The 13,319-nt window shown below is 32.7% G+C and overlaps 1 protein-coding gene across 5 annotated transcripts; it reads left to right on the top strand.

The window, feature by feature from the left end:
• The first annotated feature begins 3,403 nt into the window (after positions 1-3,403).
• snsl (snustorr snarlik) lies at positions 3,404-12,259 on the top strand. 5 transcript variants are annotated; one of them, XM_036358023.2, is made up of 4 exons: positions 3,404-3,478; positions 8,025-8,310; positions 11,243-11,329; positions 11,405-12,259. In XM_036358023.2, exons 2-4 carry the CDS (start codon positions 8,226-8,228, stop codon positions 12,136-12,138), a joined length of 906 nt encoding a protein of 301 aa, XP_036213916.2. In that variant the 5' UTR covers positions 3,404-3,478; positions 8,025-8,225; the 3' UTR covers positions 12,139-12,259. The 5 variants fall into 5 exon arrangements, with proteins under 5 accessions (XP_036213916.2, XP_036213914.2, XP_069963520.1 ...); XM_036358021.2 differs by having other exon boundaries at positions 3,422-3,548; XM_070107419.1 differs by having other exon boundaries at positions 3,423-3,466.
• The last annotated feature ends 1,060 nt before the right edge of the window (positions 12,260-13,319 follow it).

Here is a 13,319-nt window from a genome sequence, read left to right as displayed (position 1 = left end):
TAAAAACCTCTTTAATGGCTCGGAATTTTGCCTTTTCTTGTCGAGGCTGCTAGCGGGCTATTCAAATTTTATATTATACTTGTATGTTGGTCGGTGCATGTATCGAACTATGGTGCTGTGCAGTGTTCATACGTATTGCTATACATAAATATTTATTTACACCTTTAAAACAAATACTATGTTTTTCAACACTTTCAAACAATTACTTTTAGCGATGTAGTTTATTTTGAGTCGTTTATTTGATTAAATTGCTCGTAAGCTTGCCTTGAAAATGGTCTCTGAACTAAATACAATTGTTTGTATGTATATATGTAGACATTTAACAAGTTGAGAATAGCTTGGAAATGTGTTTAATACTATAAACTCTAAGCAAACACGCAGAAACACAGCATATACCATACATATGTATGTATTTTTGAAAAAATATATACGTGCATATGTTTATCCACTACTTATATATTTTTTAATTATAAAAACCGATTTGTTGCAAAAAGGAAACATAAAGCGCTTTATATAGTGGCAACAGGTCAATTTCATTTTATAATAGTCTATTTAGAAATATGCAAGTTACATATGAAAACAACGATATACTTGTACATATATATATATACAATACCTATGTATACCTATATACTAAAAATATAAGCAGAAACTCACAAAAACATTAGACACACGCAATTAAACTCAAAATAATAACTCAAAATGATGAATTGAAATAAATACATAAATTTATAAATAGGTATGTACATTAGGGTGCGTCAAAAAAAAATTTTTTTCGCGCTTGGTACTCTGAAAACTTGGTTGATAGGTAGCTCTAAGAAAGTCTCTCTCCAAGTCTGAGCTTTTAATTGCATTGGGAAGCTCCTTAACTTTACAGTTTTCTATTTTTTTCTTACTATCAAATCGAATAATCCAAAATTCGCTTTCAGCTACTTGAAAATATATTTCGTTTTATAAATTTTGTAAGAAATTTAATGTTCTTCAAAAAAGTTTTTAAACGTTTTTTCTTGAAAACCTAAATGTTTAAAAAATATTAACAGTTCAAGTTTGACTATGTTAAAAAATTTTTTATTTTTCTTAATTTTGTAACTCAATGAAAAAATAATAATTTTAAATTGCAAAACTCATAGCTTGGTAGTAAATTTACTGTTCTATAAAAACGGTCTTTGTTTTCTCTCTATTTTATTATTCGAGGCCATTTTGGAAAGCAATAAATTTTCTATAAAGCTATGAGCTTTCCGATTTATGATGCTATTGTATTATTGAGCTATACAATTCAAAAGAAAAAAACAATTTATCTCAAAATAGTCAAACTTTAACTGTTTATATCCTTTAAACGGTTATGTTTACAAAAAAATTGTAAGGGGTCTTTATGTAGAGCATTCGATACACAAAACCTATGAAACCAAATATTCTTTCAGGCAGTTAGAAGCGAGTTTTGAATTTTTCTATCTGATAATAAGGAAAAAATAGAAGACCTTAAAGCGGAGGACCTTACCGTTACAATTAAGAGGTGCCTAAGAACCTAATTTTCAGAGTATCAAGCGAAAAAATAATCGTGTTTTTGGCCCACCCTAATATAAATATATATTCAAGCAATATAGCAGCTACCGCTAAATAAAATATGAATGCAGAAAGCAAAAGGGCTACAGTCTCACAGACTTCACAAACCAAATGCTCATTAAGTACCCAAATAATTTAATCTGAATTGTCACGCTTTTTGAGATGTAAGGTGTAAATTTCAGTAAAATACGCTGAAATTATAAAGATATTACACGCACTGTGCCAGCAAATACTGTGTATATCAATTTATTGAAGCATAGAGCAACAAGAAAAATTAAAAACATAATTAAAACAGTTTCAGCGCAGCATAAAATAATTAAAACAAAAAACACAAAAAAAGTATGTATTTAAAAAGTCACCAAAAGTAAATCATCGCAAGCGAATTATAAAGCACAAGACTCGCTTAATCTGTACTCAACAAGCCACCAGACTCAGCTAGTCGCAAAGAATGACGCCAGCGGCAAGCAGGCCATAATCATGTTGCCAGTTCGCCGATGTTGCAACACTCATTACGACTAAGGCGCAAATACAATGATACAATGTTGGCTAATAACTATTAAAATATAATTTAAAAAAAGAAGAAAAAAAATATTAAGAAAAAGCTGCCAAAGCAAATACAAGTTATTTATTAGCTAAAAAATGGTGCTGAAAATAATCAACTGAGAGTAGAGTACTCGCATATGTATGTGGCTATATGTTTTCGCCGCAACACTTCGCGCCGGTACAATGACGATACAGTTGGACGTTTTGAATTTTTTAAAAGTTAGCATGATCATCACTTGACTGCTGTTCAATAAGAAAAATCTCGAAGAACCTGTTAAGGAGCACACCCAGTGTAACAGCATAAAAGAGGCAATTTTCAAACTGCTAGGTTATTATATGGAGACCTATTTGATAGTGTTAGTCTAATTTGTCTCCGAGTAATCGCTCAGGCAATTTCCAAACCTCTGTTTCGAGAAAAACGCGTTTAAAGCTAAACTGATAGAGCTGCTTGAACTGAGTGGCTACATTTGAGCAGTCTGTAGCTCAAAAACTCTTTGAGATATCGATATAAAATTTTAGTACGTTATTTTCAAAGATTATACCTTCCTCTCCTACCTCGATATATGAAATTTTTGCTTTCAATTTCATTAGGTGCGCCCTTAGTATTATATATCCCATATAATTATATAACCCATGAGTCGAACTTTTTATCCAATTGAGGTGGCTCTTCAAGATATTTTAAGAAAGAGCTTGGTTTTAAAAGAGTTTATCTCAATACCCAGAAAATTCTTCACGAGAAATCCACTAATATTATGGCAACAGAGTTATTTTATATTGATTTATTATGTTTATTTAAGTATATATTTTTATGTATAAAATTTGTATTAATCTAATATCTATTCTAATCTAATAATTAATATATGTATCAATTTTTTTATTTTAATTTTTACGATCTATTATCAAAAATATTATTTAATTAATTTAGCATGTATCCATACTAACTCAGCTAGAATACAATCATTAATCATCAGCGAAGATTCATCATACACTCTTACTATACCTCTACTCATTTGATTACAATTGAATACAAAATAACACACTGTATGCTCGGCGCATGCGCAACGGCATTACGTGATATGTGCGCTTCGTTAGAGTTGTCCGAGTGACTGGAGTCACTTACCGAGGCCACTAAACAGCGCTACGCGACTGTGCTGCAATAAACTGGGCAACAACAAGCCAAAAGCTACAAAAGCAAAAGCAACTTTTTTAATGCAGCCAGCAAGAGCATAATATTGCTCGCACTGTTGTTGTTGTTATTATTATTATTGCTATTGCTGCAACTGTTTGGGTTTTTTAAGCGAACGGCAAGCATTTAAAAATTTCGATTTCAGTCAACGTGCGAACGCGAAACAAAAGTGTTGTAAGTGCCAAGGTGTGTTGATCGAAGGAATGTGTGTACAAAAATCTAATTTGTTGTTGCTTAAATAAAAACCTAAAATAAAGTGAGTGAGTGGAAGCAAGTGCAAAGAGCAAACGTTTTAAAAGCGCGGAAATTGTTAATAATTTTTTTATAAAAAATATTTTTAAAATAAAAAACTATTTTTTTTAATAAAAATTTATATTATTTTATTTTAAAAAGATGTTTTTTTTTTAAACTTTTTTTTTGGTGGAAGTTGCGTATACGCCGAGCTGTGCTTGTGCACGGCGTAATAAAAGTGATGTGCTAATTAATTAAATAAACAAAAATAGTTTATAAGAAACTAGTGTATGCTAAAGAAAACAATTTTATTATGGAATGACACACATAGCGGTACATGTACACTTTCGTTGTACTTTCGTTTTTTCGATTTATTGTGCGATTTTTACGCCGCCTTTGGCCACCATACCATTTACTCGATTGGGCACTCGATGTTATTTGCGTGTGTTATTGTTTTTGTTTTGCAAAGCCATCGGAATTTTAATGTACATGTGCGTATACAAATCGCTTTTTTTCAGCAATTGTAAAGTTACACTATAAAGGGGCACATAAAGCTTTGAAACTGAAAAAGAGAGAGCGAAAGAGAGAGTTAGTGCCTGCAATGAAATGAGTGTGGTGGGAGTAGCGCCAAATAAATGAGTGAAATTTAACAAAAATGTGCTAAATATGCAAAAAAAAAATTAAATTGATGAGAGATTGTTCAATAAAAAGACATTAAATTAAACTCTAAAAAATATTTAAAACAATTTTAAAGTGCATTAAAAAGCAGAAAAACTATTTTCGCATTGCTTTTAAATCAAACGTGTAGATTGATTATATATATTACAAAATATTACACAAACATGTTAACAAATCATCTTAAAATAACATCCAAATTGTTGCAAAAAAAAGGAATAAATAAATAAATAAATACATTTTTACAACTCACGCTTAACAATAAAAATCGTTGAAGAAAAGTGAGAGTGTTTGCCGAATGCGTTGTAGTCAGTGCCTTGAGCTGCTTCGGCTTTTGTTTGCATTTATCATTCATAGAAGCGACAAACTCAGCGTGTGTGCATTTTTACGCATTTATGTAGATATATATGTATTGTACATACATATGATGATACTTGATGAGTAAACAGACTCTTGGCTTTGGTAAAAATGAAATCGATTGCCTCAAATTAAATATAAAATAAAATATTTAATAATTAATTTTATAAATTAGTTGTCGACTATATACAATTTTAATAAATAACATTTAAATATAAAATAAAATATTAGTATTAAATAAAATTAAATAAAAAAATAATTATTAATAAAAAAATAATTTAAAAAACTAAAATTTAAAAGTGAGCGAAAAACAGTTCTTTTATAATAAAAATAAATAATATAAGCATAAGTAAAACTAAATTAAATACAATACATTTCTATACTAAAATAGTAACAAAAAAAATTAAAAAATAATCAAAAATTAAAAAATTGTATTAAAAAAAAAATTCTGAAACAGTTATAAAAAAATAGAGTTGAAAACAGTTTTATAGTAAAACAAGTAAGGAAGGGCTAAGTTGGATGTAACCGAACATTTTATACTCTCGCAAAGTCAAATGGTATACTCGTTTGAGATTTCTTTGTGGATTGACTGATATTTTCGGCAGAAGGTCAACTATAGGCACTGGGGTCCACATATTTAGTACTTAGGTCCTTGAACAGTTTTGGTTCGATTTAGACAATTTTTGGCCACAAGGTGGCATACTTTAATCACATTATTCACGCAAAGTTTTATCCCGATACAGTCATTGTTGCCTGATTTGCATAGTGGAAAGTGAAAGAATCAGATGGAATTTAAAATGGTGTTACATTGCAAATAGGCGTGGTTGTAGTCCGATTTAGCCCATTTTCGCACTATAACATAGGAATATGAAAGTAACGTTATGCACCGAATTTGGTTGAAATCGGTTAAGCAGATCCAAAGATATGGGTTTTCACCTAAAAGTGGGCTGTGCCACGCCCACTGTCTAATTTTGAACGCGATTAAGAGATAAAATTTAATGTCTCTGGGGCATATAGTGCTTGATTTATCGCGTTTTTAGTAGTTTTTAACAGTAGCGTTATATGGGGAGTGGGCGGAGTTGCCACCCGATTTCAACTATTTTCACACCGTCAATAGAAGTGCTAAAAACATTTGCTTCCAGTGAATTTTGTTATTATAGCATTAGCGCTTTAGGAGATATGCACATTAAACCTATTAGAGGCGGGACCACGCCCACTTTTTAAAAAAAAAATTCGGACAGACAGTCACCCGGATTTCAACTCGTCTCTTCATCCTGATCATTTATATATATATAACCCTATATCTAACTCGATTAGTTTTAGGTGATACAAACAACCGTTAGGTGAACAAAACTATTATACTCTGTAGCAACAGGTTGCGAGAGTATAAAAATTATAAAAAAAAAATTAAATCAAAAATATTTCCAAAAGAGACAATATTAAATAAAAATTATAGAAATTTAAAAACTAGAAATTGAAACGAAAAACAGTTAAACAATTAAAAAATAAAAAAAATTCCAACGAACAGTTTTTAAAAAAAATTTATAATAAAAAAGTTATTAAAAATAAAAAAAAATATGAATAAAAACCATATCTTAAAAAGATAAAATGAAAAAAAGTAATTAAAATAAACTAATAAAGAAAAAATGATTTATTAAAAATAGAGTATAGCAAAAAAAAATAGAAAAAATAGTTATTAAATACAGAGAATCGTATCAAAAAATAGAGTTAAAGAAAATATAACATAAAAATGACAAAACGAAAGCAGGAGTAATAAAAATTAATTAAAATTAAAAAAGAAAAAATGTTTATTAAAAATAGAGTATAGTATAAAGAAATGGAGTTTAAAAAAATTATAAAAAATAAAATATAACAAAAAAAAGACATATTGAAAACAAAAGTAATAAAAAAATAATTGAAAAAGTATACAAAAAATGTTTATGCAATAATAGAAAAAAAATTAAGTGTTAAACAAAAATTTTAAAGTCCAACTTTTTACCAATCCTTTAATCAGAGATACTTTATAATCAAAGATACATATTCACATATTCACAGTTTACACCACACTTTAGGTTGTGAAAATGCCACAAGAACTAGTTTTACTGCATCTTTCTGATTATATAAATATTTTTGAGTCAGAGTAAAACCAGTAATGTTGATATTATGGTGCTTTGCGCGCTCCTTCTGTACCAACTGAGTCATACACACGGTCTGTGCTGGTTTGATAATATCTAAAAGTCGATTTCTTGCTTCGGTGACTTTTTTGTTACTATATATTCTCAAAAAAAAAAGTATTGAGATTGCCTATATTAGAGATTGCCTAGGTGTTAAAAAAAAACCAAAAAGAATTGGAATTCAAAATAAGCTGTTGTTAGTAAAATAAGCTGTTGTTGACTTGATAGTCCTTTATAGTTCTCACAAAACGGCCAAAAAAGCCCTCTCTTTTAAAACTTTTTTCTAGACCGAGTCTCAAGTGCGCGAAGAACTGAAAAAAGTAGAAAATATTACACACTCACTAAAATACGAGTAAAAACGCCATAGGACCAAGTCTTCTAAATAATTATATTATATTACAAGTTATCTATCACCAATACTTACTTAATCACTAATCTAGTGTTGTTCAAGCATGTTAGCAACAAAATTGCGCCCCCCAATCAATGATGACATCATACATCATAGAATAAGAAGAAATAACGTGAAAAAGCTGTCAAGTTTCAAAAATTAAATTGTAAACAAAAGCATAAATAGTTTTGAAAACTCGTGAAATACACCAAATTTTTTAGTTGATAAACAAGAAGTTCCACACGTTTCAAGTCGGAAAATGTGACGTAATAGCAATATTGCTTGTCATAGCAAAAATTAAAATTAAAAAATTATAATAACTGTAAAAACTTTGTGTAATCTCTAGTTATATTTTTCTGATTGCAGTGCTTTTAGTTATTCTAGTTTGTCGGTAATAAGTATAATATTTGGTAGCGGTGATCACTGGATTTCTAAAGAGTAGATAAAATGCAACCCTGTGCTGTTTCCGCGGAATAATAGTGATATTAAAGACAGTATAAAAGTGTATTAATGTAAATAATAAATATGAAATAAGAACAATGAAAGAGTTATATGTATGCGCTAAAATAAAATCCAGCTCGGTCTCGACGAAGAAAAACTCACACATAAATAATTAACAAGTTATATGTATTAAAGTGAACAGTGTAAACGTGAAGTAACAGTATTTATAAAAAATAAAATTTAAACATTTAACAGTATAAAAAAGTTTTTAAAATATGCACATGCGAAACCAAAGACACCTTCGTTTTCAACGTCACAGCCTTTAAACCGCACTTGCAACACGAACTGCACACATTTGTTACGGCGGCAAATGATAACTGCACAGTGAACGAATATGTTTTTACTGCAATTTAATTGCATTAATTAAAAATATTTATTTTAAAGTCCAACACTTTTTTTGTTGCAGTCAGCCGCAAAGCTAAGAAAAAACCGCAAAACCGCACTTGCAGCTTGCAACATTATACATTGCTTGCTTGTTGAATGCTGCAAGTGGATCGCCACATAGTGAAAAAGTGCCAACACCGACGACAGCAACAACAACGCTGAAAATTGCCATAAATGCCGCTGCAGTTAACAACCAACACAGAAATTCGACCCGCAGACCCAGATGAATGCCCCACTGAAAATGTTGTTGCACGCCCCAGGCATCACAATTTCGGCTGCTTTTAGTATATGGCTGATGTGCTGTTGTTGTAAGTATAGCAAGTATTGCAACATGCAATTTAGCAAACATATTTTTTTTTTATAAATATATACGTTTGTGTGTGTATTAGTGGTTTAAATACCCGGTTAACATACTCTCACAAACACACACCGCTGCTCACGCCTTCCTGCTCTCTCTATCCCCATAAAAGCATTCTCATGTTCAAAAGCTGCTCTTCCTTCCAACGCTAGCTTGTTGTTGTAAATTAACAAAATTTGTTTTTAATGCCTCTCACTATGTAAATACTCGCTGTAATTCATTATTGAGCAAATAGAAAACCGGTTTTCTACCTATTGCGTTCGCGCTGCTGTCTTTTTTTCCACTTCGGACTGGTTGTTAGTCTTCTGCGATTTACATTTTTTTTAATGTTTTTTATGACTCTTAGACTTTTGGCCGTTCAAAGTGCTGTGTCGTCATTGTGTCAAGGTCGTTTAGTTTGGTTTATTATTTTAGCTTGCTTTTTACTATTTGGTGCTACTTATCTACAAACTGAACTTAACTGAACGGCTCTAATGCTCTTTGTCTGCGATGGCGCCGCATGAGCAGTTAAGCGCTAATTCCTCACGCTTGAGTTTATTAGCATAATTGAATTGTGGACGCCTAAATTTCGTTTGCGAAGTCAATAAACTCAGCATCTTCGATGAGCTTCGTAAATACCTTTACTTTTTGTGCTTTGTTTTCAGCTTTGTTTTTAGCTTTGTTGCTTTGTTTGTATAAAACTTCAGAGCTTTTTTTTTTGAATTGGGTAAACTCTATAGAGATTTACTTATGCTTTCGGATATGCCAAAAACTTTTTGGCTATATATCTAGGTATGTATGTATATAGCAAATATATTTATACAAGTATAGATGATTGCTGTAGAATTTTTATGATATGTCAAAGACTGCTTCAGTTCATTTTTGTTCTAGAAGAGCACTACAATATATGTATCTATGTAGTTTTACGAAATAAATTTAAATAATTGTCTTCTGTTTATTTCTCTTTCAGCCGTTTGTGACCAAGAATTAGATCAGTTTGAAACTTAAGCTTAGGTTTTGTTGCTGGTTCGTGATGGTAATATAATATAACATCTGAAACAACATTTTCATATTTTTCCTGCAGAAAATTACTGACCCCGAAAAACCTTTATATATCGCTGAAACAAGTTTCGTTATCAGATAATTCCCGGGGTTAAATAAATAACTGAGAACAATGTTGTTTCAATTATAGCCTCACAAAAATGTGACAGTCTAAAAGCAAATGCTGAAATGATGCCAAATTACGCTTTTTCAACAACTTCGTTTTTGGGTAGCAAATGGTTAACAATCAGTTAGAGCGCTTATATCTATTATAGCAAAAGAGCGGCCTATACCACTTATTTTTACGAGAACCAGCTGTCGAAGATTGGTTCACAAGAGCAAAAAAGAACTTTTAATCATCAGTTCGTGATTTTTTATTGTTTTATTGTATTATAAGACTTCTTTTAAAGGTCAATAAAAAGGTCGTACAAAAAGTGTGATATTTTTGTGCTTTTAAAAAGACTTCAAAGTTATGTTGTTGTTGTCTAAAATTATGACAAATTGACTAATCTTTCCACTATCGTCTAGAATTTTACCTTTGTTTATTGTATTTTATATATCATAACTGGGAAGAGAACCCATATATATATATGTATATATGTGGCTCATGAAAATATCAAGTTCTGTTGCAAAACATTGCATTGGTAAGATATCCACCTAACCGTATTCAGTTAAAAAGAGCTAATATAGTAATCTACAAATACTATTGAACCCTGAATTTTTATTTTTGATCTTTTTATCTTAAACAACCACATTTTAAGGTCATGTCAATACCAGCCTTGTTTCGCTAACAATCGATGACAAGATAACACTTTGCTACTTCCCACTTAACTTGCATGATTTCAATACGACATAATGTATTTTTTTAGTAAATTTTAAAAATAAAAAGTTAAATGTGTCTTACGAGCACTCGCTACATAAGGAAATGCAAATTTGAGACAACTGTCAATGGCTTATCGTACGAAAAGTAATTCCAACAAAATTTCGGCAACCAAAAGGCAGGTAGGTCAACAGCAAACGATTCAAGGCAAATTTCGAATAACACACACTCACAAGAAAAAATAACTAATAGACGCTTGAAAAAGTAAAACAACTGAAAGACAAATAAAATTCGGTTAAATACAATGAAAACAAGGCGCGCATGCGCATTAGTGCACCACCTGTGGTTATGTGCTTAGATTTGGTTTTGAATTCATGAACGCTGCCTGCGTCAAAAACCAAACCCATTTTATGTGTACAACTGCATTACATAACTTTTTCGACGTACGACAACATTTTGACTGTTTTTATGCTTGAAGCTGTGTGTGCGGCGTAGCTGAGGAATTACAAAAATTTCAGTGGAATGTTGGTGTGGCCATCAGCGGCATATTTGTAGCTTTTTTGTTATTTTTGGCTGTCACAATGCATATTTAAGACTCTCATAATGAATCAAAAAGGGATTTACTCAATAATATTTGCATGACTATTTCAAATGATGAAGTGAGAAATGCTTAGAAAAATATATTAAGGCAATTAATAGTCGAGTTCCTAGCTGTTTTAAATGTTAAGCTTTTTAAAACTGTTTTAAGCTTGAAGCGCTTTTTTCAAATCTTTCAGTTTAGCGGTGTTTAATGTAAAGTTTCTACCAAGACTGAATATTTAAACATAGCCCTCACTTAAATATAGATTTGCTCTGTTCTAACCCAAAGCCGAACGCATTTTCTTTAGACTCGCTGCTCTCCGTGCTTTTATTGCAATTGTTGCGGACAGACCCATACATTAGTGACAAGGTTGTAGATATCATACCTACATACACGTATACATACATACATACATACTGACATTCCTATCTTATAAGTATAATAATCTCGAATTCATTGCAGTACCAAACGCCGAGCCACTCGTAGTGCCACAGGAGCTACCCTCCATACTATCACTGATCTACTCTAATATTCCACCCATCAAAAAAGGTACGTCATCATTAAATATTTTTATAACTTAATACACCTTAAACTACCCCACTAATGCCATTTACTTGCGCTTAGGTACCGATTCCCGACTCGGCTTCGGCTTTCGTCTCGGCAATCATGCTGACTTCCAAGTTTTACTCGAGCTGGGACCACAGAAGAACACACGTCCAATTGGCGAAGATGCCGACTCGGAGAACTCGTTCAATAAACGACAAGTGAGCAAGGCGCAACGCGCTCATCTGCTGCGCAAACAAGCGCAGGAAGTGTACCGACAGCTCGCGACCAGCACGACAACAGAACGCGCAGCCAATAGTTGGCTAGAGAGTTGGTCGAATGCCATGAATACAAATCACAATGCTGACGGTGTGACGGTGACCAGTGCCGGCATAGCAGCGAACAAAAAGAAATCTGCGCCGAAACTCGCACAAAGCACGGGGAAGAAGCAGCAGCAGCTGGAGAATTTCACGCCACCGGCGGCCAACACAGCGGAGCAGTCAATGATGCAACTGCAAATGCTCTACCGCATGGCCACCGCCAGCAGCACAACAACAACATCACCAATAGATATACAACCAAGTACCGAGTCGCCAGTTATGGTTGACACGCCGGAGCCACAGTTACAGCGATTACGTCCGACTTTTGTACCGTACAAAGGTGGTTCTTTGGACTTAGGCGGACCAGTGGGATTCACACCACGCCCACTTGAGGAATTGGCACTGCAGACAATCGCAGAGCAACCGATTGAGCGCAAATCGAAAAGTGAAATAACCAAGGAGTTGATGGATGTGAGCCTTGAGCAGGGCCAGTAGCGTGTCAGCTATTCGAAATGCAGTAAAACTTTTGTAAATAATCTTTATGTAAAAAAAATCGATTGTATATAAAAAATTTTAATTTAGAAAGATAAATAAAAGTAATATTTTGGAAAAAACTACGAAAAATAATTTTTCATTATTGTTTGTGTATCTCAGCAGCAGTATTTTGTCTATTGGGTTGTTTCGAAACATCAAGTAGCATTCGATTATATAATATTATGTTTCGATTTAGGCTTGGCAACACAAAAAATACTTCTTTTTTCCTATCACCCCTTAAACCGCCTTATCAGAGCATGTTAATAAACGAAAAAATTACTTACCACACCCTATAGATCAACTATCGGTTAACTCAAATATCAGCGCTACCTGAAATTTCTCTGAGTTTCTTCTGACCAAATTGACAAAACTACCCAAAACTTTTGCGTATGTGTGATTACATGTTCCTTTTTAACGTATGTGTTAGTTTCCCTGCTAATTCTTTCAATATATTTGCTTTACGCTGATCGTGACTTGCTGGGCATGCATAACAATTTGAACCATTCCATAAATTATTTTCACTGAGCACTAGACCACCCTGTGCTGGATAAATAAAATGAACACAGCTAGCTTAGACAACAACCCGATGGTTTACAGTATTGCCAGCACACGAGCTAACAGGAATCAATTTGAACAATTTTTGACTTTTTGTTTTGACACGGCATTCGTGGCTGATTGGAAAATAAGTTGACCGCCGTTTGGCAATGCGCCGCTTCTCGTCGTTCGCTTTCGTGCAGTAATTTTTTAACCGTCGTTTCGAATGGATGTGAAGTAGTGCGTGCGTGTTTTGTGTTCGTGAATTGGTATCCTAGCAATATTTCAACATTGCACCTCAACCACCTGCACAAGTTCAGAACAAATACAAAGAAAGTGTAAAATGTGACATAAAAGTGCAAAAGTAAATTGCAAAAAGCATGAAATTAGTGATAAAAATTGAATTTGAAAAAAGTGCAAGACGGTGAAAGAATTTTCAGTGCTACGCTGCTGCTGCAAAAATAAGTTGCAAAGAAAAAGGGTAGAAAAGCAGCAGCAAAAGCAATTCGCAGTGATAGCGGCAGAACACAAGCAAAAGCAGCGGCCAAAACGTGCGCAGCAAACGGGAAAAACGAGGCAAAAAGGAAGGTGTATTTTGTGCGCCCTGT

Source organism: Bactrocera oleae, chromosome 3, assembly GCF_042242935.1.
Source record: "Bactrocera oleae isolate idBacOlea1 chromosome 3, idBacOlea1, whole genome shotgun sequence".
Classification (NCBI taxonomy): domain Eukaryota; kingdom Metazoa; phylum Arthropoda; class Insecta; order Diptera; family Tephritidae; genus Bactrocera; species Bactrocera oleae.
This window is presented reverse-complemented; position numbering and strand designations above follow the sequence as displayed.

What these genes read in the sequence shown, in the direction of transcription:
- snsl (XM_036358023.2), top strand. Translation starts at nt 8,226, where the DNA reads ATGAATGCCCCACTGAAAATGTTGTTGCACGCCCCAGGCATCACAATT. An exon ending in ATGGCTGATGTGCTGTTGTT is followed by an intron (nt 8,311 to 11,242) that starts GTAAGTATAGCA and finishes AATTCATTGCAG; the next exon opens with TACCAAACGCCGAGCCACTC. An exon ending in TATTCCACCCATCAAAAAAG is followed by an intron (nt 11,330 to 11,404) that starts GTACGTCATCAT and finishes ACTTGCGCTTAG; the next exon opens with GTACCGATTCCCGACTCGGC.